Source organism: Callithrix jacchus, chromosome 17, assembly GCF_049354715.1.
Source record: "Callithrix jacchus isolate 240 chromosome 17, calJac240_pri, whole genome shotgun sequence".
Lineage (NCBI taxonomy): Eukaryota > Metazoa > Chordata > Mammalia > Primates > Cebidae > Callithrix > Callithrix jacchus.
Window position 1 is genome coordinate 71383277 of NC_133518.1, and position 27472 is coordinate 71410748.

The 27472-nt window shown below is 41.3% G+C and overlaps 1 protein-coding gene and 1 pseudogene across 11 annotated transcripts in view; both read left to right on the forward strand.

Annotated features, from left to right (window-relative positions):
* Positions 1-27472, forward strand: part of FBXL2 (F-box and leucine rich repeat protein 2) — a 171963-nt gene that overhangs the window by 23617 nt on the left and 120874 nt on the right. For 4 of the 11 annotated variants that reach the window (XR_013528728.1, XR_004735957.3, XR_013528727.1 and 1 more), the window contains exons 3-5: positions 23837-24020; positions 24876-24981; positions 26144-26443. The exons of 1 other annotated variant lie outside the window; for it this stretch is intronic. Coding sequence is in view for 4 of the 10 variants with exons in the window: in XM_035278308.3 (XP_035134199.1) it covers positions 24952-24981; positions 26144-26443 (330 nt within the window). In the remaining 6 variants the exon portion in view is untranslated. Of the gene's footprint in view, positions 1-23836; positions 24021-24875; positions 24982-26143; positions 26444-27472 lie in introns of those variants that run through there. 6 more of the 11 variants (XR_013528729.1, XM_078354503.1, XM_054246985.2 and 3 more) reach the window with 4 other exon arrangements.
* Positions 672-15428, forward strand: LOC100394925 (septin-7 pseudogene; annotated as a pseudogene).

Consider the following 27472-nt stretch of genomic DNA (forward strand, 5'->3'; position numbering starts at 1 on the left):
AAGAATTCTTTGTCAAATCCAAGGTGATGAAGATCAATCTCTAAATTTCATTCTGAGAACCTTTTAATTTTTGGCCCTTACATTTAGGTCTTTGATCCATTTTGAGTTCATTTTTTGCATGGTGTGAGGTAAGAACTCAACTTTACTTTTGTTTTTGCATGCGGATATCTAGTTATCCCAGCATCATTTGTTGAAAAGACTATTATTCCTCCTATTGAATGATCTTGATCTCTTTGCTGAAAATTGACCGTAGGTGTATGGGTTTATTTCTAGACTCTCAATTCTATTGCATTGACAGTACAACTTTAAATTTTATCTAACACAAAAATTGACAAAGGATCCAAGAGAAATTGACAGCCACAGTAGAAGTTTAAAAAGCACTTTCTGGCCAGGTGCAGTAATCCCAGCACTTTGGGAGGTTGAGGTGGGAGGATTGCTTGAGACTAGGAGTTCAAGACTAGCCTGGGCAACATGGCAAGATCCCGTCTCTAAACAAAATTTTTAAATTAGCTGGGTGTCGGGGTCACCACCTGCAGGGGTCTGCCGGCAGATGCTGACTCAATGAGGGATGAATAAATTCACTCACACCCAGATCTTTGGGGCAGGGTTTGTCAGTCAGTGTGACAGAAATGTCAACAGCAGCACCATGGAAATCTGGAACACTAGAATGATGGAACTGTGTTCTTTACAAAGAAGCTCAACAGAAGAACGCTGAAGGCTCTGTGGGATTTGCCAATCTCCCAAATCAAGTATACAGAAAATCAGTGACTAGAAGGTTTGAATTCTCGCTTACGGTAGTGGGTGAATGTGGATTGGGAAAGTCGACATTAACCAAGTCATTATTCCTGACAGATTCGTATTCTCCCGAATATCCACTTCCTTCTCATAGAATAAAACAGACTATACAGGTTGAACAATCCAAAGTTTTAATCAAAGAAGGTGGTGTTCAGTTGCTGCTCACAATAGTTGATTCCCCAGGATTCGGAGAAGCAGTGGATAATTGTAATTGCTGGCAGCCTGTTATCGACTACATTGATAGTAAATTTGACGACTGCCTAAATGCAGAATGGAGAGTGAACAGACGTCAGATGCCTGGTAACAGGGTGCAGTGTTGTTTATACTTCATTGCTCCTTCAGGACATGGACTTAAACCATTGGATATTGAGTTTATGAAGCATTTGCAAGAAAAAGGGAATGTCATCCCACTTATTGCCAAAGGAGACACACTCACACCAGAGGAATGCCATCAGTTTAAAAAACAGATAATGAAAGAAATCCAGGAATATAAAATCAAAATACATGAATTTCCAGAAACAGATGATGAAGAAGAAAATAAACCTGTTAAAAAGATAAAGGACGGCCGGGCGCTGTGGCTCAAGCCTGTAATCCCAGCACTTTGGGAGGCCGAGGCAGGTGGATCATGAAGTCAAGAGATCGAGACCATCCTGGTCAACATGGTGAAACCCCCGTCTCTACTAAAAATACAAAAAATTAGCTGGGCACGGCGGCGCGTGCCTGTAATCCCAGCTACTCAGGAGGCTGAGGCAGGAGAATTGCCTGAACCCAGGAGGCGGAGGTTGCGGTGAGCCGAGATCACGCCATTGCACTCCAGCCTGGGTAACAAGAGCCAAACTCTGTCTCAAAAAAAAAAAAAAAAAAAAAAAAAGATAAAGGACGGTTTACTTGCTGTGGTAGGTAGTAATACTGTCATTGAAGTTAATGGCAAAAGGGTCCGAGGAAGGCAGTATTCTTGGGGTGTTGCTGAAGTTGAAAATGGCGAACATTCTAATTTTACAACTCTTAAGAAGTACGTTGGTAAGAACACACACTTGAAATATCTAAGGAATATTTTGGCAAGACCACACATATAATTCTAAGAAATATGTTGGTAAGAACACACACTTGAAAGATGTTACTGGTAATGTTCACTGTGAGAACCACAGAAGCAAAAAATTGGCAGCTGTGACTGATAATGGAGATGATAACAAGAATAAAGGGCCGCTGACCAAGAGCCCTCTGGCACAAATGGAAGATGAAAGAAGGGAGCCAGGTAGCTAAAATCAAGGACATGGAGCTGCAGATGGAGCAGGTGTTTGAGATGCAGGTCAAAGAAGAAGTTCAAAAACTGAAGGACTCTGAAGCCGAGCTCCAGCGGTGCCACGAGCAAATGAAGAAGAATTTGGACACACAGCACAAAGAATTAGAGGGAAAATGTCGTCAGTTTGAGGATGAGAAAGCAAACTGGGAAGCTCAATAACATGTTTTAGAACAACAGAACTCTGAGGACCTTGGAAAAGAACAAGAAGCAAGGGAAGATCTTTTAAACTCTCTATTGACCACCAATTACCTATTAGTTGCCGATATGCCAGCTTGGACATGAGTGTTTGTTGCATCCGTTTGACCAGTTTGTACCAGTTTGTACCAGTTTTATCCATAATGATGGATTTAACAGCATGACAGAAATTATTCGTTGTTGTTGTTCTTGATGGAGATTAAGATGCCTTGAATTGTCCAGGGCGTTGTGTACTTAGAAAGTAACAGCTCTAAGTACCTTTCCTACATTTTAAAAAAATTAAACAGGTATCTTCAGTTTAATGCAAGAGAACATTTGACCGTTGTACAATCATCTTCTGGCGATTTGACTGTTTACAGAGTATTCCAAAATAAAAGGACTCTGGAAGGTTTTCAAAAATTAAATAAGCTAAATATCCATCTCAAGATGTCATCAAAAGGCTGGAAAATAGAAAGCTAAGAGCAAAACTGAGTAAACAGAATATAATCAATGAAGAACAAATTTGTTTTTTTTGAAAAGACTAATAAAACCAGCAAACTCTAGCCAAGATTGATTAAGTAAAAAAGAATAAAGTCACAAATAACCAATATCAAGAATAAAAGAAAGGATAACTATGGATCTTGTAGATTTTTTAAATAATCTGAGGATATTATGAACTAGATATGCCAAAAATATTTAGATTAAATGGAAAATTTATCATATCATGTAACTTAACAAAAATGATTCAAGAAGAGATAGCCAAATAATTCCCCAAATGTCAATAGTATTGAATTAGATGTTTATTCCCACAAAAACTCCATATCCAGATGGCTTTATTAGCAAATATTACCAAATATTTAAGAAAACATTCACAAATTACTCAACAGAAAAACAATATATCCACCAACTTGTTTTATGTCACGTCATCCTAAAATCTTCTGATCTCAATGGTTTTCAATGAGAAACCAACTGTTCATGTTACTGAAAATCCCTGTACATGGTAAGTTCCTTCTCTCTTTCTTGCTGCATTCAAGATTTTTTCCTTGTCTTTGGTTTTCCACAGTTTGATTATTATGTGTCTTAGTGATCTCTCTTTGAATTTATCCCACTTAGAGTTTGTGGAACTTCCTGAATGGATAGATTAATGTTGTTCATAAATTTGGGAAGTTTGGGCCATAATTTCTCCAAATATTCTTTCTTCCCTTTTTCTCTTTCTTCTTTCTCTGTGTATTCCATAATGAATATATTGATATATTGATATGGGTGAGAGTATCTTAGGAGGGCCTTAACCTCTGTCCAATGTTTTTGTCTTAATTCTCTTTTAAATTTTTCAAAATTAATTATTTTTTTATTTCAATCATTTTTGGGGAACAATTGTTTTTGGGTATTTGGTTACATGGATAAGTTCTTTAGTGGTGATTTCTGAGATTTTGGTGTATCTGTACCCCATGTGTAGTCTTTTATCCCTCATCTCCTTCTCACCCTTCCCCCAGAGTCCCCAAATTCCATTTTATCATTCTTATGACTTTGTGTCCTTGTAGCTTAGCTCCCACTTATAAGTGAGAACATATGATGTTTGGTTATCCATTCCTGTGTTACGTTACTTAAAATAATGGTCTCCAACTCCACCCAAGTAGCTGTGAATGTGATTATTTTGTTCCTTTATATGGATGAGTTATATGCATATATATGTAACATATTCTTTACCCAGTCATTGGTTGTTGGGCGTTTGGGCTGATTCCATATTTTTGCAATTGTGAATTGTGCTGCTATAAACGTGTGTGCAAGTGTATTTTTCATATAATGACTTATTTTCCTCTGGATAGATACCCAGTAGTAGGATTGCTGGATCAAATGGTAGTGCTAATTTTAGTTATTTAAGGAATCTCCACACTGTTTTCCATAGTGGTTGTACTAGTTTACATTCTTCTCACCAGCAATGTAAAAGGGTTCCCTTTTCACCATCTCCACACTATTGTCTATTATTCTTTGATTTTCTAATTATGGCCATTTTTGTAGGAATAAGATGGTATCACATTGTGGTTTTAATTTGCATTTCTCTGATAATTACTGATGTTGAGCATTTTTTCATATGTTTGTTGGCCATTTGTATATCTTCTTTTGACAATTGTCTATTCATATCCTTAGCCTACTTTTTGATGGTATTATTTGTTTTTTTCTTGCTGATTTGTATGAGATCCTTGTAGATTCTAGACTTTAGTACTTTGTCAGATGCATAGTTTGTAAATATTTTCTCCCAGTCTGTGTGTTGTCTGTTTACTCTGCTGATTTGTTGCTGTTGTGCAGAAGCTTTTTGGTTTAATTAGGTCCTATCTATTTTTTTTTTTTTTTTTGAGATGGAGTTTCGCGCTTGTTACCCAGGCTGGAGTGCAATGGCGCAATCTCGGCTCATGGCAACCTCCGCCTCCTGGGTTCAGGCAATTCTCCTGCCTCAGCCTCCTGAGTAGCTGGGATTACAGGCACACACCACCATGCCCAGCTAAGTTTTTGTATATTTTTTAGTAGAGACGGGGTTTCACCATGTTGACCAAGATGGTCTCGATCTCCTGACCTCGTGATCCACCCGCCTTGGCCTCCCAAAGTGCTGGGATTACAGGTCTGAGCCACTGCGCCCGGCCGGTCCTATCTATTTATCTTTGTTTTTGTTGCATTTGCTTTTGGGGTTTTAGTCATGAGCTCTTTGCGTAAGCCAATGTCAAGAAGAGTTTTTCTGATGTTATCTTCTAGAATTTTTATGATTCTAGGCTTAGATTTAAGTCTTGGATCCATCTTGAGTTGATTTTTGTATGTGATAAGAGATGAGGATCCGGTTTCATTCTTCTACATGTGCCTTGCCAATTATTCTGACACCACCTATCTTTTCCCCAATTTATGCTTTTGTTTGCTTTATCAAAGATCAGTTGGTTGTAACTATTTGGCTTTATTTCTGGGTTCTCTATTCTGTTCCATTGATCTACGTGCCATTTTTTATACCAGTACCATGCTGTTTTGGCCAATACAGCCTTGTAGTAAGTACAGTTTGAAGTTGGGTGATGTGATGCCTCCAGATTTTTTTTTTTTTTTTGGTGACTAACAAGTTCTGGGATACATGTGCAGAATGTGCAGGTTTCTTACACAGGTATACAGGTGCCATGGTGGTTTGCTGCATCCATCACCCCGTCATCTACATTAGGTATTTCTCCTAATGCTATCCCTCCCCTAGCTCCCCCACCTGACAGGCCCTGGTGTGTGATGTTCCCCTCCCTGTGTTCTCATTGCTCAACACCCACTTATGAGTGAAAACGTGTGGTATTTGGTTTTCTGTTCTTGTGTCAGTTTCCTGAGAATGATGGTTTCCAGCTTTATCCATGTTCCTGCAAAGGACATGAACTCATTCTTTCTTATGGCTGCATAGTATTCCATGGTGTATATGTGCCACATTTTCTTTCTTTCTTTTTTTTTGCGGTGTAGTGTTCCATTGTGTAAAATATACCACAATTTATTCATTATACTGCAGGTAGTCATTTGAATTGTTTTCAGATTTCAGCCATTTTTAATAATATCACTTTAAATACTATTGTTCACATGTCTTTTTGCGAACATAACACTCATTTCTTTTGTTAATAAACAGATATAAAATTGCATAGAATTCTTTTTACATTTAATAGATACCGGAAAACAGTTTTTCATAATGATCATAGCAGTTTCACCTTCCTGCTTTTCTGCATCCTCACCAATATTTGGTGTTACTAACTCTTTTAGCCACTCTGATGGGAGTGTAGTGTATCTAATTTTTATTTTAGTTCTTATTTCCCTGTTGATGAATGGTACTTAATATCTTTTCATATGCTGTTTAGCCATTTGGATCTATTATTTTGTGAAATGACTGTTTAAAATTTTAGCTTTTATTTTGGGTTCTTTTTTTTGTTGTTGTTGTTGTTGCTTCCAGTATTTTTTTTTTCATTTTTTAAAATTGTATTTTGGGTTCTGGTGTACATGTGCGCATCCTGCATCCTGCAGGATTGTTCCATAGGTACATACATGCCATGGTGGTTTGCTGTCTCCATCCCCCTGCCCCTGTCACCTACATCAGGCATTTCTCCCAGTGTTATCACTCCTCATCCTCCCCCCACCGCTTTCCCTCCCCTCCACCCCCACACCTAGCCCAGTGAGTGTTGTTCTCTTCCCTGTGCCCAGGTGTTCTCATTGTTCGTCACCTGCTTGTGAGAGAAAACATGCGGTGTTTGGTTTTCTGTTCTTGTGTCAGTTTGCTGAGAATGATGGTTTCTAGATTCATCCATGTCTCTACAAAGGACACAAACTTGTCATTATTTATGGCTGCATAGTATTCCATGGTGTATATGTGCCACATTTTCTTTGTCCAGTCTATCCTTGATGGGCATTTGGGTTGGTTCCAGGTCTTTGCTATTGTAAACAACGCTGCAATGAACATATATGTGCATGTGTCTTTATAATAGACCGATTTATAATCCTTTGGGTATATACCCAGTAATGGGATTGCTGGGTCAAATGGTATTTCTATTTTTAGATCCTTGAGGAATCGCTACACTGTCTTCCACAGTGGTTGAACTAATTTACACTCCCACCAACAGTGTAAAAGGGTTCCTATTTCTCCACATCCTCTCCAGCATCTGTTGTCTCCTGATATTTTAATGATCACCATTCTAACTGGCATGAGATGGTATCTCAACTTGGTTTTAATTTGCATTTCTCTAATGACCAGTGATGATGAGCTTTTTTCATATGTTTGTTGGCTGCATATATGTCTTCTTTTGAGAAGGGTCTGTTCATATCCTTCACCTACTTGTTGGTGGGTTTGTTTGTTTCTTGTAAATTTGTTTAAGTTATTTGTAGATTCTGGATATTAGCCCTTTGTCAGATGGGTAGATTGCAAAAATTTTTTCCCATTCTGTTGGTTGCCAGTTCACTCTAGTGTAATCATTTCTTTTACTGTGCAGAAACTCTTAAGTTTAATTAGATCCCATTTGTCTATTTTGGCTTTTGTTGCCATTGCTTTTGGTGTTTTAGTCATGAAGTCCTTGCCCATGCCTATGTCCTGAATGGTATTGCCTAGGTTTTCTTCTAGGGTTTTTATCGTATTAGGTCTTATGTTTAAATCTTTAATCCATCTGGAGTTAATTTATATATAAGGTGTAAGGAAGGGATCCAGTTTCAGCTTTCTGCTTATGGCTAGCCAGTTTTCCCAACACCATTTATTAAATAGGAAATCCTTTCCCCATTGCTTATTTTTGTCAGGTTTGTCAAAGATCAGATGATTGTAGATGTGTGGCATTATTTCTGAGGCCTCCATTCTATATCTCTGTTTTGTTACCAGTACCATGCTGTTTTGATTACTGTAGCCTTGTAGTATAGTTTGAGGTCAGGTAGCGTGATGCCTCCAGCTTTGTTTTTCTTGCTTAGGATTGTCTTGGCTATGTGGGCTCCTTTTTGGTTTCATATGAAGTTTAAGGTGTATTTTTCCAATTCTGTGAAGAAAGTCAATGGAGGCTTGATGGGGATAGCATTGAATCTATAAGTTACTTTGGGCAGTATGGCCATTTTCATGATATTGATTCTTCTTAATATAACCATGAATGTTTTCCCATCTGTTTGTGTCCTCTCTTATTTCCTTGTGCAGTGGTTTGTAGTTCTTCAGGAAGAGGTCCTTCACATACCTTGTTAGTTATATTCCTAGGTATTATTTTATTCTTGTTGTAGCAATTGTGAATGGGAGTTCACTCACAATTTGGCTCTCTGTCTGTTATTGGTGTATAGGAATGCTTGTGACTTTTGCACATTGATTTTGTATCCTGAGTCTTTGCTGAAGTTGTTTATCAGCTTAAGGAGATTTGAGACTGCGACAATGGGGCCTTCTAAATATACAATCATGTTGTCTTCAAATAGAGACAGTTTGACTTCCTTTTTTCCTAATTGAATACCCTTTATTTCTTTTTCTTGCTTGATTGCTCTGGCCAGAACTTTGCCCAATACTATATTGAATAGGAGTGGTGTGGGAGGGTACCCTTGTCTTGTGCCAGTTTTCAAAGGGAATGCTTCCAGTTTTTGCCCATTCAGTATGATATTGGCTGCGGGTTTGTCATAAATAGCTCTTAATATTTTGAGATACGTTCCATCAATACCTAGTTTATTGAGAGTTTTTAGCACAAACGGCTGTTGGATTTTGTTGAAGGCCTTCTCTGCATCTATTGAGATTATCATGTGATTTCTTTTTGCTTAGTATTGCTTTGGCTATGCGAGCTCTTTTTTGGTTCCATATGAATTTTAGGATATTTTTTCCTACACCATGAAGAATGATGGTGGTATATTGATGGGAATTGCATTAAGTTTATAGACTGCTTTTGGCAATATGATCATTTTCACAATATTGGTTCTATCCATCTATGAGTGTGAGATGTGTTTCTGTTTGTGTTATCTGTCATTTCTTTCAGCAGTATTTTTTAGTTTTCCTTGTAGAGATCTTTCACCTCCTTAGTTAGGTATTGTGGGTAACCCCCCTTCTGGGCACCAAGGAAGGAGAGCTAAGCAGACCCCCAGCACAATTAGTGCATTAAGAATATCTTACTGCTCATTTGTTTTCTTTTATATATAATCTCTTCATAGATAATATCTCAGTTTTTAGTTGGAGGAATGTCTAGATCAGACACATTGCAGAGCATGAACTAGGGAAAAACAGCCACACTAGGACAAGAATCAGTGGCCCAGGAGGTAGTGCCTCTGCCTGAAACGACATGCACTGCATGTTAGGTTGGCCCAGGCAGCAGCGTTCAGTATTGTAAAGATACCCACTGTATGGCCGGCTTGGAGCAAGAGTCACTCCTCCTGTAAGGGAGTTGTAGTATATTGCATCCAGTTCTTGTGGAAAGCTGGCTTCAGGCTGGCAATCCCACATATATCCGAGGGCTTAAAACCCCTCCAGTATAATTGTGCCTAGGTGGCTGTATACCCTGTCAGCTCTGTTGCTACTGTGCTGACTCAGAGCATCCTCCTTTAGAAATTCTTAGAAGTAGCCCGCCCTTAGATAAGAGATATTGCACACTGCACCCTCCTTACTGTGCACTGCCCACCTCCTTAGGGGTGGGCCTCTTGCTGTACGCTGACCACCTCCTTGTCTCAGTGACCTAGTTGGGGTAGGCCCTTTGCTTATTGCACACATCTTGACCCTATCACTGTCTGATTGTCTTGACCCTATCCCTGTCCTTTAGATGACCTCACTCACTACCCTTCCCTGCATCTTGTACCTAATAAATACAGACGTGCCTGGACGCTCAGGGCCTTGCCTGTCTCCACTAGTAGGTGGCGTTGGCCCCCAAAGTCCAGTTGCTCTTATCCAGTCCTTTGGTGTCCTGTCTCCTTATTTCTCAAATCCAGCACCTCAGCACAGTGATAGGGGACACCCCACTAGTAGGGCCAGACCCTACAGGTAGACTTTTAATTTTTTTAATTTTTTTTTTTGGGGGGGCAGCTATTGTAAAAAGGTTTGAGTTCTTGATTTGATTCTCAGGTTAGTTGCTGTGGGTGTACAACAGTGCTACTAATTTGCATACATTTATATTGTATTCTGAAATTTTACTGAATTCATTTATCCAATCTAGGAGCTTTTTGGATGAGTCTTTAGAGTTTTCTAGGTATAGGATCTTATCATCAGTGAACAACAACAGTTTGACTTTCTCTTTACTGATTTGGATGCCTTTTATTTCTTTCTCTCCTCTGATGGCTCTGGCTAGGACTTCCAGTACTATGTTGCGTAGAAGTGGTGAAAGTGGGCATCCTTGTCTTGTTCCAGTTCTCGGGGGAATGCTTTCAACTTTTCCCCCATTCAGTATACTATTGGCTGTGAGTTTGTTATAGATGGCTTTTATTACCTTGAGGTATGTCCCTTCTATGCTGATTTTGCTGAGGGTTTGAATCATAAAGTGATGCTGGATTTTGTCAAATGCTTTTTCTGTGACTATTGAGATGATCATATGATTTTTGTTTTTAATTCTGTTTATGTGATTTATCATAAATATTGACTGGCATGTGTTAAACAATCCTTGCATCTCTGGTATGAAACCCACTCAGGCCAGGTGCAGTGGCTCATGCCTGTAATCCCAGCACTTTGAAAGGCTGAGGCAGGTGGATCAACTGAGGTCAGGAGTTTGAGACTGGCCTCACCAACATGGTGTGACCCCATCTCTACTAAAAAAATTACCTGGGCATGGGGCAGGTGCCTGTAGTCCCAGCTACTAGGGAGGCTAAGACAGGAGAACTGCTTGAAACTATGGGGTAGAGGTTGCAGTGAGCTGATACTGTGCCACTGAACTCCAGCCTGAGTGACAGAGCAGGACTCCATCTTAAAAAAAAAGAAAAGAAAAGAAAAGAAACCCACTTGCTCATGGTGTATTACCTTTTTGATATGTTGTCGAATTTGGTTAGCTAGTATTTTGTTGAGGATTTTTGCATCTATGTTCATCAGAGATATTGGTCTGTAGTTTCTTTCTTTCATTTTTTTTTTGTTATATCCTTTCCTGCTATTGATATTAGGGTGATACTGGCTTCATAGAATGATTTAGGGAAGATTCCCTCTTTCTCTATTTTTCTGAATCATTTCAGTAGAATTGGTACCAATTCTTCTTTGAATGTCTGATAGAATTCAGTTGTGAATCCATCTGGTCCTGAACTTTTTTTTGTTGGCGATTTTAAAATTATTGTTTCAACTTCACTACTCATTATTGCTCTGTTTAAGAGTATCTATTTCTTGCTGGTTTGATCTAGGAGGATTTTGGTTTTCAGGAATTTATCCATCTCTATGTTTTCTAGTTTGTGCACATAAAGGTGTTCATAGTAGCCTTTAGCGTTCTTTTGCATTTCTGTGGTTGCATATAGATGGCTTTTGTTGAATATTTATTGAGATTACTTGGATATTCTCTCTTCTTTTCTGGGTTAATTTTACTAATGGTCTATCAATTTTGTTTATCTTTTCAAAGAATAAGTATTTTGTTTCATTTATCTTTTTTTGTTTGTTTCAATTTCATTTTGTTCCAATCTGATATTCGTTATTTCTTTTCTTCTCCTGAATTTGGGTTTGGATTATTCTTTTTTCTTTAGTTCCTTGAGATGTGACCCTAGATTTTCTATTTTTGCTCTTTCAGACTTCTTGATGTAGACATTTAATGCCATGAACTTTCCTTTTAGCACTGCTCCTGCTGTATTTCAGAGGTTTGGATAGGTTGCCGCACTATCATCTTTCCGTTCAAAGAACTTGCTAATTTCCCTCTTGATTTCATTGTTGGCCCAAAGATCATTCGGGAGCAATTATTTAATTCATACATTTGTATAGTTTTTGGAGTTCCTTTTGGAGTTAATTTCTAATTTTATTCCACTGTGGTCTGAAAGGGTACTTGATATAATTTCTGTTTTCTTAATTTATTGAGACTTGTTTTGTGGCCTATCATATGTTCTCTCTTGGAGAATGTTTCATGTGCTGATGAAAAGAATGTATGTTCTATAGTTGGTAGGTAGAATGTTCTGTAAATAACTGTTAAGTCCATTTGTTCTACAGTATAGTTGAAGCCCATTTTTTCTTTGACTTTCTGTCTTGATGACCAGGGTAGTGCTGTCAGTGGAGTATTAAATTCCCCCACTCTTATTGTGTGGCTGTCTATCTCATTTTTAGATCTAGTACTACTCATTTAATAAATCTGGGAGCTCCAGAGTTAGGTACATATATATTTAGGATTATGATATATTCCTAATGGACTAATCCTTTTATCATTATAAATGTCCCTCTTCATCTTTTAAAACTGTTGTTGTTTTAAAGCCTGTTTTGTCTAATATAAGGATGGCTACTCCTGCTTGCTTTTGGTTTCCATCTACATGGAATATCTTTTTCTACACCTTTATCTTAAGTTCATGTGAGTCCTTATGTGTTAGGTGAGTCCTTATGTGTTAGGTGAGTCTCTTGAAGACACCAGATACTTGGTTGGTGGATTTTTATTCATTCTGTCACATTCTGTATCTATTGAGTGGAACATTTAGGCCGTTTACATTCAATGTTAGTATTGAGATGTGAAGTACTGTTTTATTTAGTGTGCTAGAGACCTTGTTTCTTTTTTCATTGTGTTATACATTGCTTTTTTTCCCCCATTATGTTATTGCTTTATAGACCCAGTGAGATTTATGCTCTAATCTCAAAATACACTGATATTTTGGTGTATTTTGAGATTTTGTTTCAAGATTTAGAACTCCTTTTAGCATTTCTTGTAGTGCTGGCTTGGTATTGGAGAATTCTGTCAGCATTTGTTTGTCTGAAAAATACTTTATCACTCCTTCATTAATGAGGCTTAGTTATGCTGGATACAAAATTCTTGGCTGGTAATTCTTTGAGGAATTTGAAGATAGGACTCTACTCCTTTTTGGCTTGTTGGGTTTCTGCTGAGAAATCTGCTGTTAATCTGATAGGTTTTCCTTTGTAGGTTACTTGATGCTTTTGACTCACACCTCTTAAGATTTTTTTCTTCTATTTTGACTTTGGGTAACTTGATGACTGTGTGCCTAGGTGATGATCTTTTTGTGATGAACTTCCCAGCTGTACGTTGAGCTTCTTGTATTTGGATGTGTAGATCTCTAGCAAGGCCAGGGAAGTTTTCCTCAAATGTTTTCCAAACTTTTAGATTTCTCTTGTTCCTCAGGAATGTTAATTATTCTTAGGCTTGGTCATTGTATTAGTTCATTTTCGTGCTGCTGATAAAGACATAACCAAAATTGGGAAGAAAAGAGGTTTAATTGGACTTACAGTTCCACATGGCTGAGAAGGCCTCAGAATCATAGTGGGAGGTAAAAGGCACTTCTGACATGGCAGCAGCAGGTGAAAATGAGGAAGATGCAAAAGCAGAAACCCCTGATGAAACCATCAGATCTTGTGAGACTTATTCATTACCATGAGAAAACAGTAAGGGGGAAACCACCCCATGATTCAAATTATCTCCCACCAAGACCCTCCCACAACATGCGGGAATTATGGGAGTACAATTCAAGATGAGATTTGGGTGGGGACACAGAGCCAAACCATATCATTCCACCCCAAACACCTCCAAATCTCATATCCTCACATTTCAAAACCAATCATGCTTTCCCAACAGTCCCCGAAAGTCTTAACTCATTTAAGCATTAACCCAAAAGTCCACAGTCCAAAGTCTCATCTGAGACAAGGCAAGTCCCTTTTGCCTATGAGCCTGTAAACTCAAAAGCAAGCTAGTTACTTTCTAGATACAATGCGGGTACACATATTAGGTAAATACAGCTGTTCCAAATGGGAGAAATTGACCAAAACAAAGGGGTTACAGGGCCCATGCAAGTCCAAAATCAAGAGGGGCAGTCAAATTCTAAGGCTCCAAAATGATTTCCTTTGACTCCATGTCTCATATCCAGGTCATGCTGATGCAACGGTAGGTTCCCATAGTCTTGAGCAGCTGCACCCCTGTGGCTTTGCAGGGTATAGCCCCATCCTGGCTGCTTTCATAGGCTTGTGTTGAGTGTCTGCAGCTTTTCCAGGTGCACAGTGTAAGCTGCTGGTGGATCTACCATTCTGGGATCTGGAAGATGTTGGCCCTACTTCTCACAGCTCCATTAAGTGGTGCCCAACAGGGACTCTTTTTGGGGTCTCTGACCCCACATTTCCCTTCTGCACTGTCCTAGTAGACATTCTCCATGAGGGTCCCACCCCTGCAGCAAACTTTTGCCTGGGCATCCAGGTGTTTCCATATATCTTCTGAAATCTAGGTGGAGGTTCCCAAACCTCAATTCTTGACCTCTGTGCACCTGCAGGCTCAACACCACATGGAAGCTGCCAAGGTTTGGGGCTTGCACTCTCTGAAACCATGGGCCAAGCTGTATCTTGGCCCCTTTTAGCAATGATTGGAGCAGCTAGGATACAGGGCACCAAGTCTCTAGGCTGCACACAGCATGGGGATTCTGGGCCCGGCCCACTAAACCATTTTTCCTCCTAGGCTTCCAGGTCTATGATGGGAGGGGCTGCTTTGAAGACCTATGACATGCCCTGGAGACATTTTCCCCACTGTCTTGGGGATTAACATTTGGCTCCTTGTTACTTATGCAAATTTCTGCAGCCAGTCAAATTTCTCCTCAAAAAATGGGTTTTTCTTTTCTACTGCATTATCAGGCTTCACATTTTTTGAACTTTTATGCTCTGTTTCCCTTTTAAGATGCAATGCTTTTAACAGCACCCAAGTCATCTCTTGAATGCTGTGCTGCTTAGAAATTTCTTCTACCACATATGCTAAATCATTTTTCTCAAGTTCAAAGTTCCACAAATCTCTAGGTCAGGGGCAAAATGCCACCAGCCTCTTTGCTAAAACATAGCAAGAGTCACCTTTGCTCCAGTTCCCAACATGTTCCTCATCTCCATCTGAGACCACCTCAGCCTCAATCTTATTGTTTATATCACTATCAGCATTTTTGTCAAAGCCATTCGACAAGTCTCTGGGAGGTTCCAAAATTTCCCACATTTTCCTCTTTTCTTCTGAGCTCTTCAACTGTTCCAGCTGCTGTCTGATACCTAGTTCCAAAGTCGCTTCTACATTTTTGGGTATCTTTTCAGGAACACCCGACTCCTGGTATCAATGTACTATATTAGTCCATTTTCCTGCTGCTAATAAAGACACACCCGAGACTGGGAAGAAAAAGAGGTTTAATTGGACTTACAGTTCCACATGGCTGGGGAGGCCTCAGAGCCATGGCAGGAAGTGAAAGGCACTTCTTACCTGGCAGTGGCAAGAGAAAATGAGGAAGATGCAAAAGCAGAAACCCCCGATAAAACTGTCAGATCTTGTGAGATTTATTCACTACCACATGAGAACAGTATGGGAGAAACTGCCCCCATGATTCAAATTATCTCCCACTGGGTCCCTCCCACAACACATGGGAATTATGGGAGTACAATTCAAGATGAGATTTGGGTGAGGACATAGAGCCAAACCATATCATTTATTTAGCATAATCCTAAATATCATGGAGTCTTTGTTCAATGTTTTTAAATTATTTTTTCTTTGTCTTTGTCTGATTGTGTTAATTCAGAAGCCTTGTCTTCAAGCTCCAAAGTTCTTTCTTCTACATATTCTAGTCTATTATTCAGTGTATTTTGTATTTCTCTAAGTGTTTCTTTCATTTCCAGAAATTGTTATTGTTTTTTATGATATTTATTTCTCTGGAAAATTTGTCATTCATATGCTGTATTTTCTGTTAATTTATTTAAGTTATTTTTTTTTAACTTTCTCTGGTATCTCCCTGATAATCAGCCGTTTGAAGTCTTTTTCTGGCAATTCAGAGATTTCTTCTTGGTTTGAATTCATTGCTGGGGAGCTACTGTGATCTTCTGGGGGTGTATAGAACCTTGTTTTGTCATATTACCAGAAACTTCCCTGGTTCCTTCTCATTTGGGTAGACTATTTCAGTGGAAAGATCTGGAACTCAAGGGCTGCTGTTCAGATTCTTTTGTCCCACAGGGTGATCCCTTGATGTGGTGGTCTCCCCCTTCACCTAGGGATGGGGCTTTCTGAGAGTTGGACTGCAGTGATTTTTATTACTCTTACGGGTTTAGCTACCCAGTGTCTACCAGGCTCTGGGCTGGTGCTGGAGAATGTCTGCAGAGTGTGATGTCATCCATCTTCAGATCTCTCACCTGTGGATACCAGCACCTGCTCTACTGGAGGTGGCAGGGGAGTGAAGTAAATTCTGTAATAGTTAGAGTTTTGTTTAGTGTGCTGGTTTTGTCAAATGCTGGTTATGCCAGCAGTGAAGTTGTCATGTGGACAGACTCAGGACCTCTGGTACACCAGGATGTTGCAGGCAGTGGAATTAGATGTTTTTTCTTTCCTTGGAGCAGGGTTATTCTGTCATGAGTTGCTGTAATGGCTTGAGTTGGCTGACTTCCTGCCAGGAGGTAGCACTTTCAAGAGAGCACCAGCTGCAGTAGTAGAAGGGGGATATAAGCCTAGTCTAAATTGGCCAGGATAAATATTTGGGTTTCTTGGGTGATGGGCAGGGCCATAAAGCTCCCGAGAGTTTGTGTCTTTTGTGTTCAGCTACCAGGGTGGGTAGAGAAAAATACCAGTTGGGGGCAGGGTTTGGTGGACTTGAGCTCAGTCTCTCCTTGGGCAGGACTTCTGCAGCCACTGTGGGAGGTGGGTGATAGTTCTCAGGACAATGGACTTATGTTCCAAGGTGGAACGTGGTTGCCCCTGTTGCATAACACAGGTCAACCAGGGAAGTGAGGGAAAGCTAGCAGTGACAGACCTCACCCAGATCCCACATAGCCATCAAGGCCAGTCTCACTCCTTCTGTGCCCCACGAACAGTGCTGAGTTTATATCCAGAATTCCCATGCACGTGCATGGGGCTCAGACCTTGCCCCAAACTACAAGCCTCCCTGCTGAGAAAGTAAGCACAGCTTTCAGGCTTACCCTTCCCCACCTGTCCACACAATTGGCTGTGGCTCCTGCAGCAATTCCCATTTGCCACCCACCCCCCTCCCCAGATTCTGCTCAAGAAAATTTGTGCTCAGCCAAAATTATTACAAAATTCAGTGCTGGGTGTGGTGGCTCATGCCTGTAATCCTAACACTTTGGGATGCCAAGGTGGGTGGATCACCTGAGGTCAGGAGGTCAAGACCAGCTTGGCCAACATGATGAAACCCTGTCTCTACTAAAAATACAAAAATTAGCCAGGTGTGGTCGCACATGCCTGTAATCCCAGCTACACAAGAGGTTAAGGCAGGAGATCACTTGAACCCAGGAGGCAGAGGTTGCAATGAGGCAAGATCACACCACTGCACTCCAGCCTGGGCAACAAACTGAGACTCCATCTCAAAAAAAAAAAAAAAACTACAAAATTTAGTTAGAAGCTTCTTTCACCCTGTGACCCCTATCTAGTTCCACTGCATGCCTTCCCCAAGGACCTCTGTGAGATGGAGTCAGGTATGGCTTCCCCGGGCTTGAGCTGGGGATTAGAAGTGCCTACAGGGCTCTTCCCACTGCTTCTTCTATTTTAATATTTTGCTCAGCTCCCTAAATCCATTCCAGCCCTAGGTAAGATTAAATTCTTCTCCTGTGATCTGGATTTTCAGGTTCCCCAGTGGGGATGTGTGTTTCAAGGCAGGTTTCTCCTCTCACACTTTGGGACAGTTTTTAGCTGTCTCACAGTTTGCAGCCATGAGTAGCTTTTTCCATAGGATCTGTGAACTTTTTTGGTCTTCCTGGAACATTCCTGCTGTAGTTCCTCAAGCAAAAGTTCACAGTGTGAGCCTCCACATGCTGTCCTGTCTGTGCAACTGGGAGGTGCACGTTAGTCCTGCCTCCTGTCTGTCGTGTTCTCATTCTTCTTTCTAGGCCTCAGACGAGTAACTTCAGTTGTTCACTGATTCTTTCTTCTCCTTGCTCAATCTCTTGCTAAACCCCTGTGGAGAATTTTTTTTTCAGCTATTGCAGTTTTCAGCTTCAGAATTTCTGTTTGGTTTCCTTTTATAACTTCTACCCCTTTATTGATATTCTCCATTCGTTCACACGTTGTTCTCTTTGTTTCCTGTTGTTCTTTTGTTGAATATTTTCTTTAGTTATTTGAGCATATTTAAGATAGATGATATAAGTCTTTCTTTAGTAAGTTTAATGTCTGGGATTTCATAGGGATGGTGTTAGGTCCATCTGATGACTATGCCAGATGCCACAGTCAGGGTCAGGTTCTGGCCCATGCTGAGGTCCGAGGGGAGTGGGTGAATGGGCATTTAGCGGAAAGGACACTCGGGGGTCCATAGGCAGGTGAGTATTGTTTTATTCAGCAGCAGCTCTCATCGACGGTCTTTTCATCAGCAGCTTTCTCACACTGTCCATCTCTACCTCAGTTGTCTGCTCTGGCTCCCCCCAAGCCAACAGCTGCATGGCCAGCTCTCTCTTGACTCAACTCTTTATCTTTCTGGGCACCAGCATGACCTGTGCTGTGGTTCCCCTCTGTCTGTCTTGAAGACGGGTAGCTCTGTTTCTCCCTTTCTCTTTCTCTGGGCACCAGTGCCAAATCAAGCCATGCCCAAGACCCCCATGCACAGTGAGCGCAGGGCAGTTACACCTTCTACAGACAATAGTGGCTTCGAGCTAAGTATGAACTTACACAAACAGCTTATATGACTAGTGGAAGTGTGCGCCTGTGGACCAGTCCCACTGAATCCTGCAAGCCTGGATATCTGCCTCAGCCTTTTCCTTGACTAAAGCACATCTATGTATCTTACAGATGATTTCTGTGAATTTATTTCTTCCCCTTGTGAGTTTCTTTGTATGCCTTGTAATTATATTGCTGAGAATTGGACATGCTGAATATTATAATGTGGAACTCTGGAAATAAGACTCTACCCAAGGTGTTAATGTCAATTGTTGAGGGCTGCAGCCATCCACTTGTTCAATGAGTTTCTAAATTGTGTTTGCCAAGGCTGTATTCCTTGTCAGTGTGCTTATTGAAGTCTCTGTTTTGTTATCTTAGCAGTTGACTAGTGACCTGAAAGAGATTTCCTTAAATGCCTAGAGACAGAAAAGAAAAAAGAAAAAGAAAAATACCCATAAAACCACAAGCCCCTGCATCTGCTCTTCACATTCTGGCTCTAAGCTAGGACACTCCTTCAACGCTAAGCTAAGCTGGTGGCAACCCTACCTTAGCCTTCATTTCTTGCTTGTGTGGAGTCCAAAGATCAGCCACAAGTGTAAGTCTAGGATCCTCTCAAGCCTTTTCTGATCATGCATCTGGGCCTGTGCATGTATACTGTACTCCAGATTCCCCAGTATATGCTGTAGCCCTCCAAAGCTCTTATTCCCCCAAGAATCTTCCTCCTCATTCCCAGGCTTTTGGGTCTGTCTCTTGCTTGCCTCATCCTCCATTTCTTCCCCCAGGCAGCAGTGGATAGTGCATGTCTTTAAATATTTCCATCAGATCCCATGCAGGAAACTCTCCAACCTGAGGAGGTCAAATTAAGGGTCAGTCTCTATGTCAGTCTCTTACAGCAGGGGACCAGTACCGGTCAATGGCCTGTTAGGAACAGCAGCAGGTGAGGGGCCAGCGAGTGAAGCTTCATCTGTATTTACAGCATTCCCCATTGCTCCCATCACCACCTGAGCTCCACCTCCTGTCAGATCAGCAGCAGCATTAGATTCTCGTAGGAGCACAAACCCTACTGTGAACTGCACATGGAAGGAGTCTAGGTTGTGCTCCTTATGAGAATCTAATGCCTGATGATCTGTCACTGTCTCCCATCACCCCCAGATGGAACTGTCTAGTTGCAGGAAAACAAGCTCAGGGCTTCCACTGATTCTACATCATAGTGAATTGTATGATTATTTTATTATATATTAAAATGTAATAATGATAGATATAAAATACACAATAAATATAATGTGCTTGGATCATCCTGAAACCATCCTCCATCCCAGTCCATGGAAAAATTGTCTATAAAACCGGTCCCTGGTGCCAAAAAGCTTTGGGACTGCTGCCTTAGAGAATGCAGAGATGGAGAGTCTGGTCAAATGCATAACCAGGGACTGACTGCTGCCTTAGAGAATGCAGAGATGCAGAGTGTGGTCAAATGCATAACCAAAATGTTTTGAGAACATGGTCATATTGCTCAGCCTGGGACTAGAAGCTGCATCAGAACACAAGCCACCATCCACAAGAGTACCACTGGCTGAGGAGCAGGGGATGCCAGATGGGCAAGCAAATCCCCCCATAGTTCTTATCAAAATCCAGCTGCCTTTTTCTTTATTAAGCACTCCTTGGTTGACTTAAATGTTTTATTAGACTCCAGAGTCTGAAATGTTGATTCTGTCCATTTTCCCCACTTAATGGTTGCTTCAGTAGAAGGACCAATTCTTGGAGCTCCCTATTCTGCTAATTTTATGATGTCACTTCTGTTGTAACTACTTTAGAAAATAATTTGGAAAACATAAATTTCTTCAGATTTATGGAGTAAATCTGTAAACCAACAATTCTACTCTTCGTTGACATTCTAGAGCTGTGGTTCTCAAATGGGGCAATTTGGCCGCTCTGTGGACATTTGGAAATGCCTGGAGACATTTGTTTCTTTCACAACTGGGGTGCGTCATTAGCATCTAGTGGGTAGAGATCATGGATGTTGTGAAACATCTCACAATGCACAGGACTGACGTCTCTCTCTAACCTGCAGCAATAAAGAATTATCTGGCCTAAATGCTAAAGTTGAGTGCTAAGATTGAGAAACCCTCGCCTGGAGAAATGTGTCCACGTATACCAGGAGAATGCTCATAGCTTCATTTATAAGAGTCCTAAATGGGAAATGGCTCAAACGATCCAAATGCCTATCAACAGTGGAAGGGATAAATATATTCTTGTGTGCATTCAATGAGATACTTTTTAGCTATAAAAAATGAAGTACAGACACACAAGGAGGAGCTGGTACCATTCCTTCTAAAACTATTTCAAACAATCCAAAAAGAGGGAATCCTTCCCAAATCATTTTATGAGACCAACATCATCCTGATACCAAAACCCAGCAGAGACCCAACGAGAAAAGAAAACTTCAGGCCAATATCCATGATGAACATAGATGCAAAAATCTTCAATAAAATATTGGCAAGCCGATTGCAACAGCAAATCAAAAAACTTATTCATCATGATCAAGTAGGATTCATCCCGGGGATGCAAGGCTGGTTCAACATACGCAAGTCTATCAACGTAATTCACCACATAAACAGAACCAAAAACAAAAACCACATGATTATCTCAATTGACGCAGAGAAGGCATTTGACAAAATTCAACAGCCCTTTATGCTAAAAACCCTCAATAAACTCGGTATCGATGGAACGTATCTCAAAGTAATAAAAGCTATTTATGACAAACCAACAGCCAATATCATACTGAATGGGCAAAAACTGGAAGCATTCCCTTTAAAATCTGGCACTAGACAAGGATGCCCTCTCTCACCACTCCTATTCAATATAGTACTGGAAGTTCTAGCCAGAGCAATCAGGCAAGAAAAAGAAATAAAGGGTATTCAAATAGGAAAGGTGGAAGCCAAATTGTCTCTATTTGCAGACGACATGATAGTATACCTAGAAGACCCCATCGCCTCAGCCCAAAAACTCCTGAAACTGATAAGCAACTTCAGCAGTCTCAGGATATAAAATCAATGTACAAAAATCACAAGCATTCGTCTACACCAATAACAGACTTAAAGAAAGCCAAATCAAGAGCGAACTGCCATTCGCAATTGCTACAAAAAGAATAAAATACCTTGGAATACAACTCACAAGGAACGTAAGAGACCTCTTCAAGGAGAACTACAAACCACTGCTCAACGAAATCAGAGAGGACACAAACAGATGGAGAAACATTCCATGTTCATGGTTAGGAAGAATTAATATCGTGAAAATGGCTATACTGCCCAAAGTTTACAGAATCAACGCTATCCCCATCAAGCTACCATTGACTTTCTTCACAGAACTGGAAAAAACCACCATGAACTTCATATGGAACCAAAAGAGAGCCCGCATAGCCAAGTCAATTCTAAGCAAAAAGAACACAGCAGGGGGCATCACACTACCGGATTTCAAACTATACTACAAGGCTACAGTAATCAAAACAGCATGGTACTGGTACCAAAACAGAGATATAGACCAATGGAACAAAACAGAGGCACCGGAGGCAACACAACATACATACAACTATACAATCCTTGATAAACCTGACAAAAACAAGCAATGGGGCAAGGATTCCATGTTTAACAAATGGTGTTGGGAAAACTGGCTAGCCATGTGCAGAAAGCAGAAACTGGACCCCTTCCTGACACCTTACACTAAAATTAACTCCAGATGGATTAAAGACTTAAACATAAGACCTGGCACCATAAAAACCCTAGAAGGAAATCTAGGCAAAACCATCCAGGACATAGGAGTAGGCAAGGACTTCATGAACAAAACACCAAAAGCATTGGCAACAAAAGCCAAAATAGACAAATGGGACCTAATGAAACTCCACAGCTTCTGCACGGCAAAAGAAACAGTCACTAGAGTGGATCGGCAACCAACAGAATGGGAAAAAATTTTCGCAGTCTACCCATCTGACAAAGGGCTGATATCCAGAATTTACAAAGAACTCAAACAGATTTATAGGAAAAAAACAAACAAGCCCATTCAAAAATGGGCAAAGGATATGAACATACTTTACGAAAGAAGACATATACGAGGCCAACAATCATATGAAAAAATGCTCATCGTCACTGGTCATCAGAGAGATGCAAATCAAAACCACATTGAGATACCATCTCACGCCAGTTAGAATGGCGATCATTAAAAAATCTGGAGACAACAGATGCTGGAGAGGATGTGGAGAAAAAGGAACACTTTTACACTGTTGGTGGGAGTGTAAATTAGTTCAACCATTGTGGAAGACAGTGTGGCGATTCCTCAAGGCCTTAGAAATAGAAATTCCATTTGACCCAGCAATCCCATTACTGGGTATATATCCAAAAGACTATAAATCGTTCTACTATAAGGACACATGTACACGAATGTTCATTGCAGCACTGTTTGCAATAGCAAAGACCTGGAATCAACCCAAATGCCCATTGATAATAGACTGGATTGGAAAAATGTGGCACATATACACCATGGAATATTATGCAGCAATCAGAAATGATGAGCTCGTGTCGTTTGTAGGGACATGGATGAATCTGGAAAACATCATCCTCAGCAAACTGACACAAGAACAGAAAATGAAACACCGCATATCCTCACTCATAGGTGGGTGATGAAAAATGAGAACACATGGACACAGAAAGGGGAGTACTAAACACTGGGGTCTATTGGCGGGAAAAGGGGATGGCCAGTGGGAGGGGGAGGTGGGGAGGGATAGCCTGGGGAGAAATGCCAAATGTGGGTGAAGGGGAGAAGAAAAGCAAAGCACACTGCCATGTGTGTACCTACGCAACTGTCTTGCATGCTCTGCTCATGTACCCCAAAACCTAAAATCCAATAAAAAATTAAAAAAAAAAATGAAGTACAAACATTTATAAAGAACTACAAGAAAGTACTGGGCACAGTGGCATGCACCTGTAGTCTCAGCTACTGAGGAGGCTGAACAGAAGGATCACTTGAGCCCAGAAGTTCGAGGCTAGCCTGGGCAACATAGCCAGATCCACCACCTGCCAACCTCCAAAAAACAAAAATAAAACAAAATAAAGAAATGCAAGAAAGTGATTTCCATAAATTTCAGGACAATGATCACCTATAGGGGAAAAGTTGAGGGGGGAATTCAGATTAGCAGAGTACACATAAGGATCATCTGGATTGCTAGCTATGTTCTATTTGTTGAACTGGGCAGTGTTAATATAAGTGTTCACTTAAAAAAAGTACATTTGTATTCTATTACTTTTATTTATATCGCATAATAAAAAGATAAAAATAAAGTCTGTCAGTAATTACAGTATTTATTTTCTATTACACTCCCTACTGTATCTAGGCATATTCTTATTTGAATCTTCAAACTGATCATACAGCCCTAGGATAGATGGTCATTCAGTCAAACGCCAATACTTACTGAGCATCTACTAGAAGCCAGAAACTGTTCTATACACTAGGAATACAGAATGGAACAAAATAGACATCTTGCATTCCAGAGTGGGGAGACAGCAAGTAATAAAAAGGTAAAAAAGATCATTTTGAGGGGGGCTAAGTACTTTGAGAACAAGACAGAGTTAAATGAGAGAGGCTGACTGAAGTGAGAGTGACTGCAGTGAGATATTTTAGGTCGGTAAAGGTTTTTGAGAAGCTGACAGTTGGGGTGGTACCTGATCTGTACCAAGTGAAGGAAGGGGCTATGTGAAATTCTGCAGGAAGAATATTCCACATAAAGGAAGCAGATATTATTGAGGCTTTTAAGTACAAAAGTATTTGACATGTTTGAGGAACCCCAGGAAATAAAGGCGCGGCCAGTGTGGCGTGAATGAGGGAAGAGTGACAGGAGATGGAGCTGGTGCAGAGGGCAAGGCCTCCATCGTGTACCATTTTGATAGACCATGGAAAGCATTTGCATTTTTTTCTTTTCCTTTTCTTTTCATTGTTTTGGAGATGGAGTCTTGCTCAGCCGCCCATGCTGGAGTGCAGTGGTGTGATCTTGGCTCACTGCAACCTCTACCTCCCGGGTTCAAACGATTCTCCTGTCTCAGCCTTCCAAGTAGCTGGGACTACAGGTGCCCGCCACCACACCTGGCTAATTTTTGTGTTTGTAGTAGAGACAGGTTTTTGCCATGTTGGCAAGGCTGGTCTCGAACTTCTGACCTCAGGTGATCCTCCCGCCTTGGACTCCCAAAGTGCTGGGATTACAGGTGTGAGCCACCAAGCCCAGTCTGTATTTTTTCTAAGTATGTGAGAAGCCACTGAAAATGCTGCTGTTGTGTAGGATGCAGGGGGAAAGACTATAGCATAGTCCACTTGTGCTGCTATAATAAAATACCACAGGACTGTGTAATTTATGAACAATAGAAATTTATTTTTTACAGTCCCGGAGGCTGGGAAGTCTACGATTAAGATGCTGGCAAGTTTGATGTCTGGTGATGGCTGCTCTCTGCTTCCAAGATGGTGTCTTGTCGCTGCATCCTCTGGAAGGTATTGCTGTGTCCTCACATGACAGAAGGGATGGAAAGGCAAAAAGAGGCCAAATTCACTCCTTCAGGCAGTCCTATAAGGGCATTAAGCCCACTCACGAGGACAGAGATCTCATGGCCAACTCCCCTCCTGAGGCCCTCTTCCTAAAGCTGTCACATTTGATGTGTTTTTACATAATGTTTCGAGGGGACACATATATTCAAATCATAGCACATATGGAGATGAATTGGAGTGAGACAGTAGTGGTTGTGAGGTGGCGATGTAGACTCGTTAGGTTGAGAATTTAAGGTGGAGAATTGAAGAATATGTATTAATGGACTGGAAGTGAAGTGTGAGGAAACAGGAATCAAAGACAATTCCTAGGTTTTTGTCTTAACAATCAAGGGGATAGTAGGGACTTTTGCTTTAAGGAAGACTGGGGAGTAAGAAACTTGGATCAATAGGTTTATCTGATAAATAAACATCGTGTTACAACATCGTGTCTATTAGGCATTCTGGGGGAGATGTCAGATCAGCTGTTGAATATGATTCTTCTTTGCAGATTTTTTTTACATTTTAAAATTCTTTTTTAAATAACTTTATTTTTGTTGTTGTTGTCTTTATTTTGCCTTTTTTCTGCTTCTAATGCACCAAGCACATTCTTTTCTTTATTTTGTAGAGTCAGGCAGGCTGGTCTCAAACTCCTAAACTCAAACAATCCGCCTGCTTAAGTCACTGAAAGTACTGGGATTACAGGTGTCAGCCATCACACTGGGTCCTTCATCATAGAGTTAATGGGCTGGATGTGAGGACACCTAGAGTTCCCTTCAACCATATTCAAAACATTCAACAAATTGCCAGTTGATTTAATGAATTACACGACATGTATAGAATGCTATTCCATGAAGTGGCATGCAAAGATAATCATTTTTAATCTAAAAAAGTAGATTATAAAACAGTTACCTATGGTTTGCCACCATTTTTAAGAATACAGTATATTATATTTCATTGGAAGCTTGAAGCAGATAGACTGGAATCTGAGCAGTGACTACTTCAGGTGCTGGGATGAGTGTGGTTTTATCCTTTTAAATTCTTGTTATTGGTAATTTAAAATGTTTTCAATAATCAAGCATTACCTGTATAACGTTTTCTTAAATAAAAGAAAATCCATGGTGTCTTTCAGCTGGGCAGCCTGCGACTGGGTAATCTGTCAGGTGAGGGTCATCAAGGTGATCAGGCTGAGAGCAGGGACCAGATGCAAAGCGAGAGAGGCGAAGAAGCCCCGTGCCGGGGTCGGGGGCGAGCGGTGGGCGGTCCGAAGGGCACCGCCCCTGCGGGTCACGTGCTCGCCGGCCACCAATGGCCGCCTCCGAGCCCACCTTGGGGACGGGGCGGGGCGCCTGGCTGGCGTCACCAGGACAACGGGCGTCGCCGGCGCCGTGTGACTTCGGGCTGTGGGCTTGCTCGCGGCTCTTCGGCCATGGTGAGTCTGGGACCCGAGTCTGCCCAGCCGCCTCGCCCTACCCCTGCAGGGTCGGGTCCCCACGCGGCCGCCCGCTAGGGTCGGGCGGGCGGCGCCGGGGTCGTGGAGAGGCCGGGCCGCGGCCTGCGAGGCTGCTGGGCTGGGCTGGGCAGGGCTGGGCGGGCCCGGGGAGGGGTAACTTGGGGGGTCCGGAGCGCCCACCTGCCCGGGGGGGACCGTGATGCCGCGTTCCCCGCCGCTGGAGTCTGGGTGACAGCCTGGACCCCCCACCCAGTGGGCCGCCGGAGGACGTGACGCTCTTTGGCCCGAGAGAGCCTGGGAAGCCACCCAAGGAGGGTGTGGTTAAAAAAACCATATACATGAATATCGTATGTATTTATATTGACACTAAAGCAGTCTATGTGCCTCCAATTCTGTTTCTATGCAATTATATGTAACTAATATAAGACGTTATCTTCCTTTCAAAATCATTCTGATAGGTTCTTTAGCACGTGGAAATCAAAATTTTTTATTTTAGAGAACCCCCCCTTTTAAAAAATAGGGGACATGAAGCTGGAGGTTTTTATTCCGAGTGCCGCACCCTCACTAAGGGATTTAATTAATTCATAATTAGTACATTGTAAACGTCTTAAATCATTACCTTTGTTCAGTTAACCTGAGACGGCGTGGGCATGACACCTGGCCCCCTTTAAGCTCGTTTTAAAAACATGACGCGGTTTCACTCGCTGGAGGTGCTGGCTTGAATAGACAAGTTCAGAGAATTGCCTACTGAAGGTATGATTCTCCATAGGCCTTCATGGGGTGAAAAGAAGAGAGGAGCTAGACTCCTTGCTTGGGGACACACCCTTGGTATAGAATACTTGAGGAGGTATGGGGGGTAGGCGTCGGTAATAGGGAAATACCTGCTTTTTAGAAACAGGTTCTTTGTTTTAACCAGGAGTAATTAAGTGGAGATTTTCTCCTCATCTGCAGGAGTTAGTGGAAGTGCTGATGAGCTGAGAATGCAGGGTGCTCCCCAAGTGCCAGCTG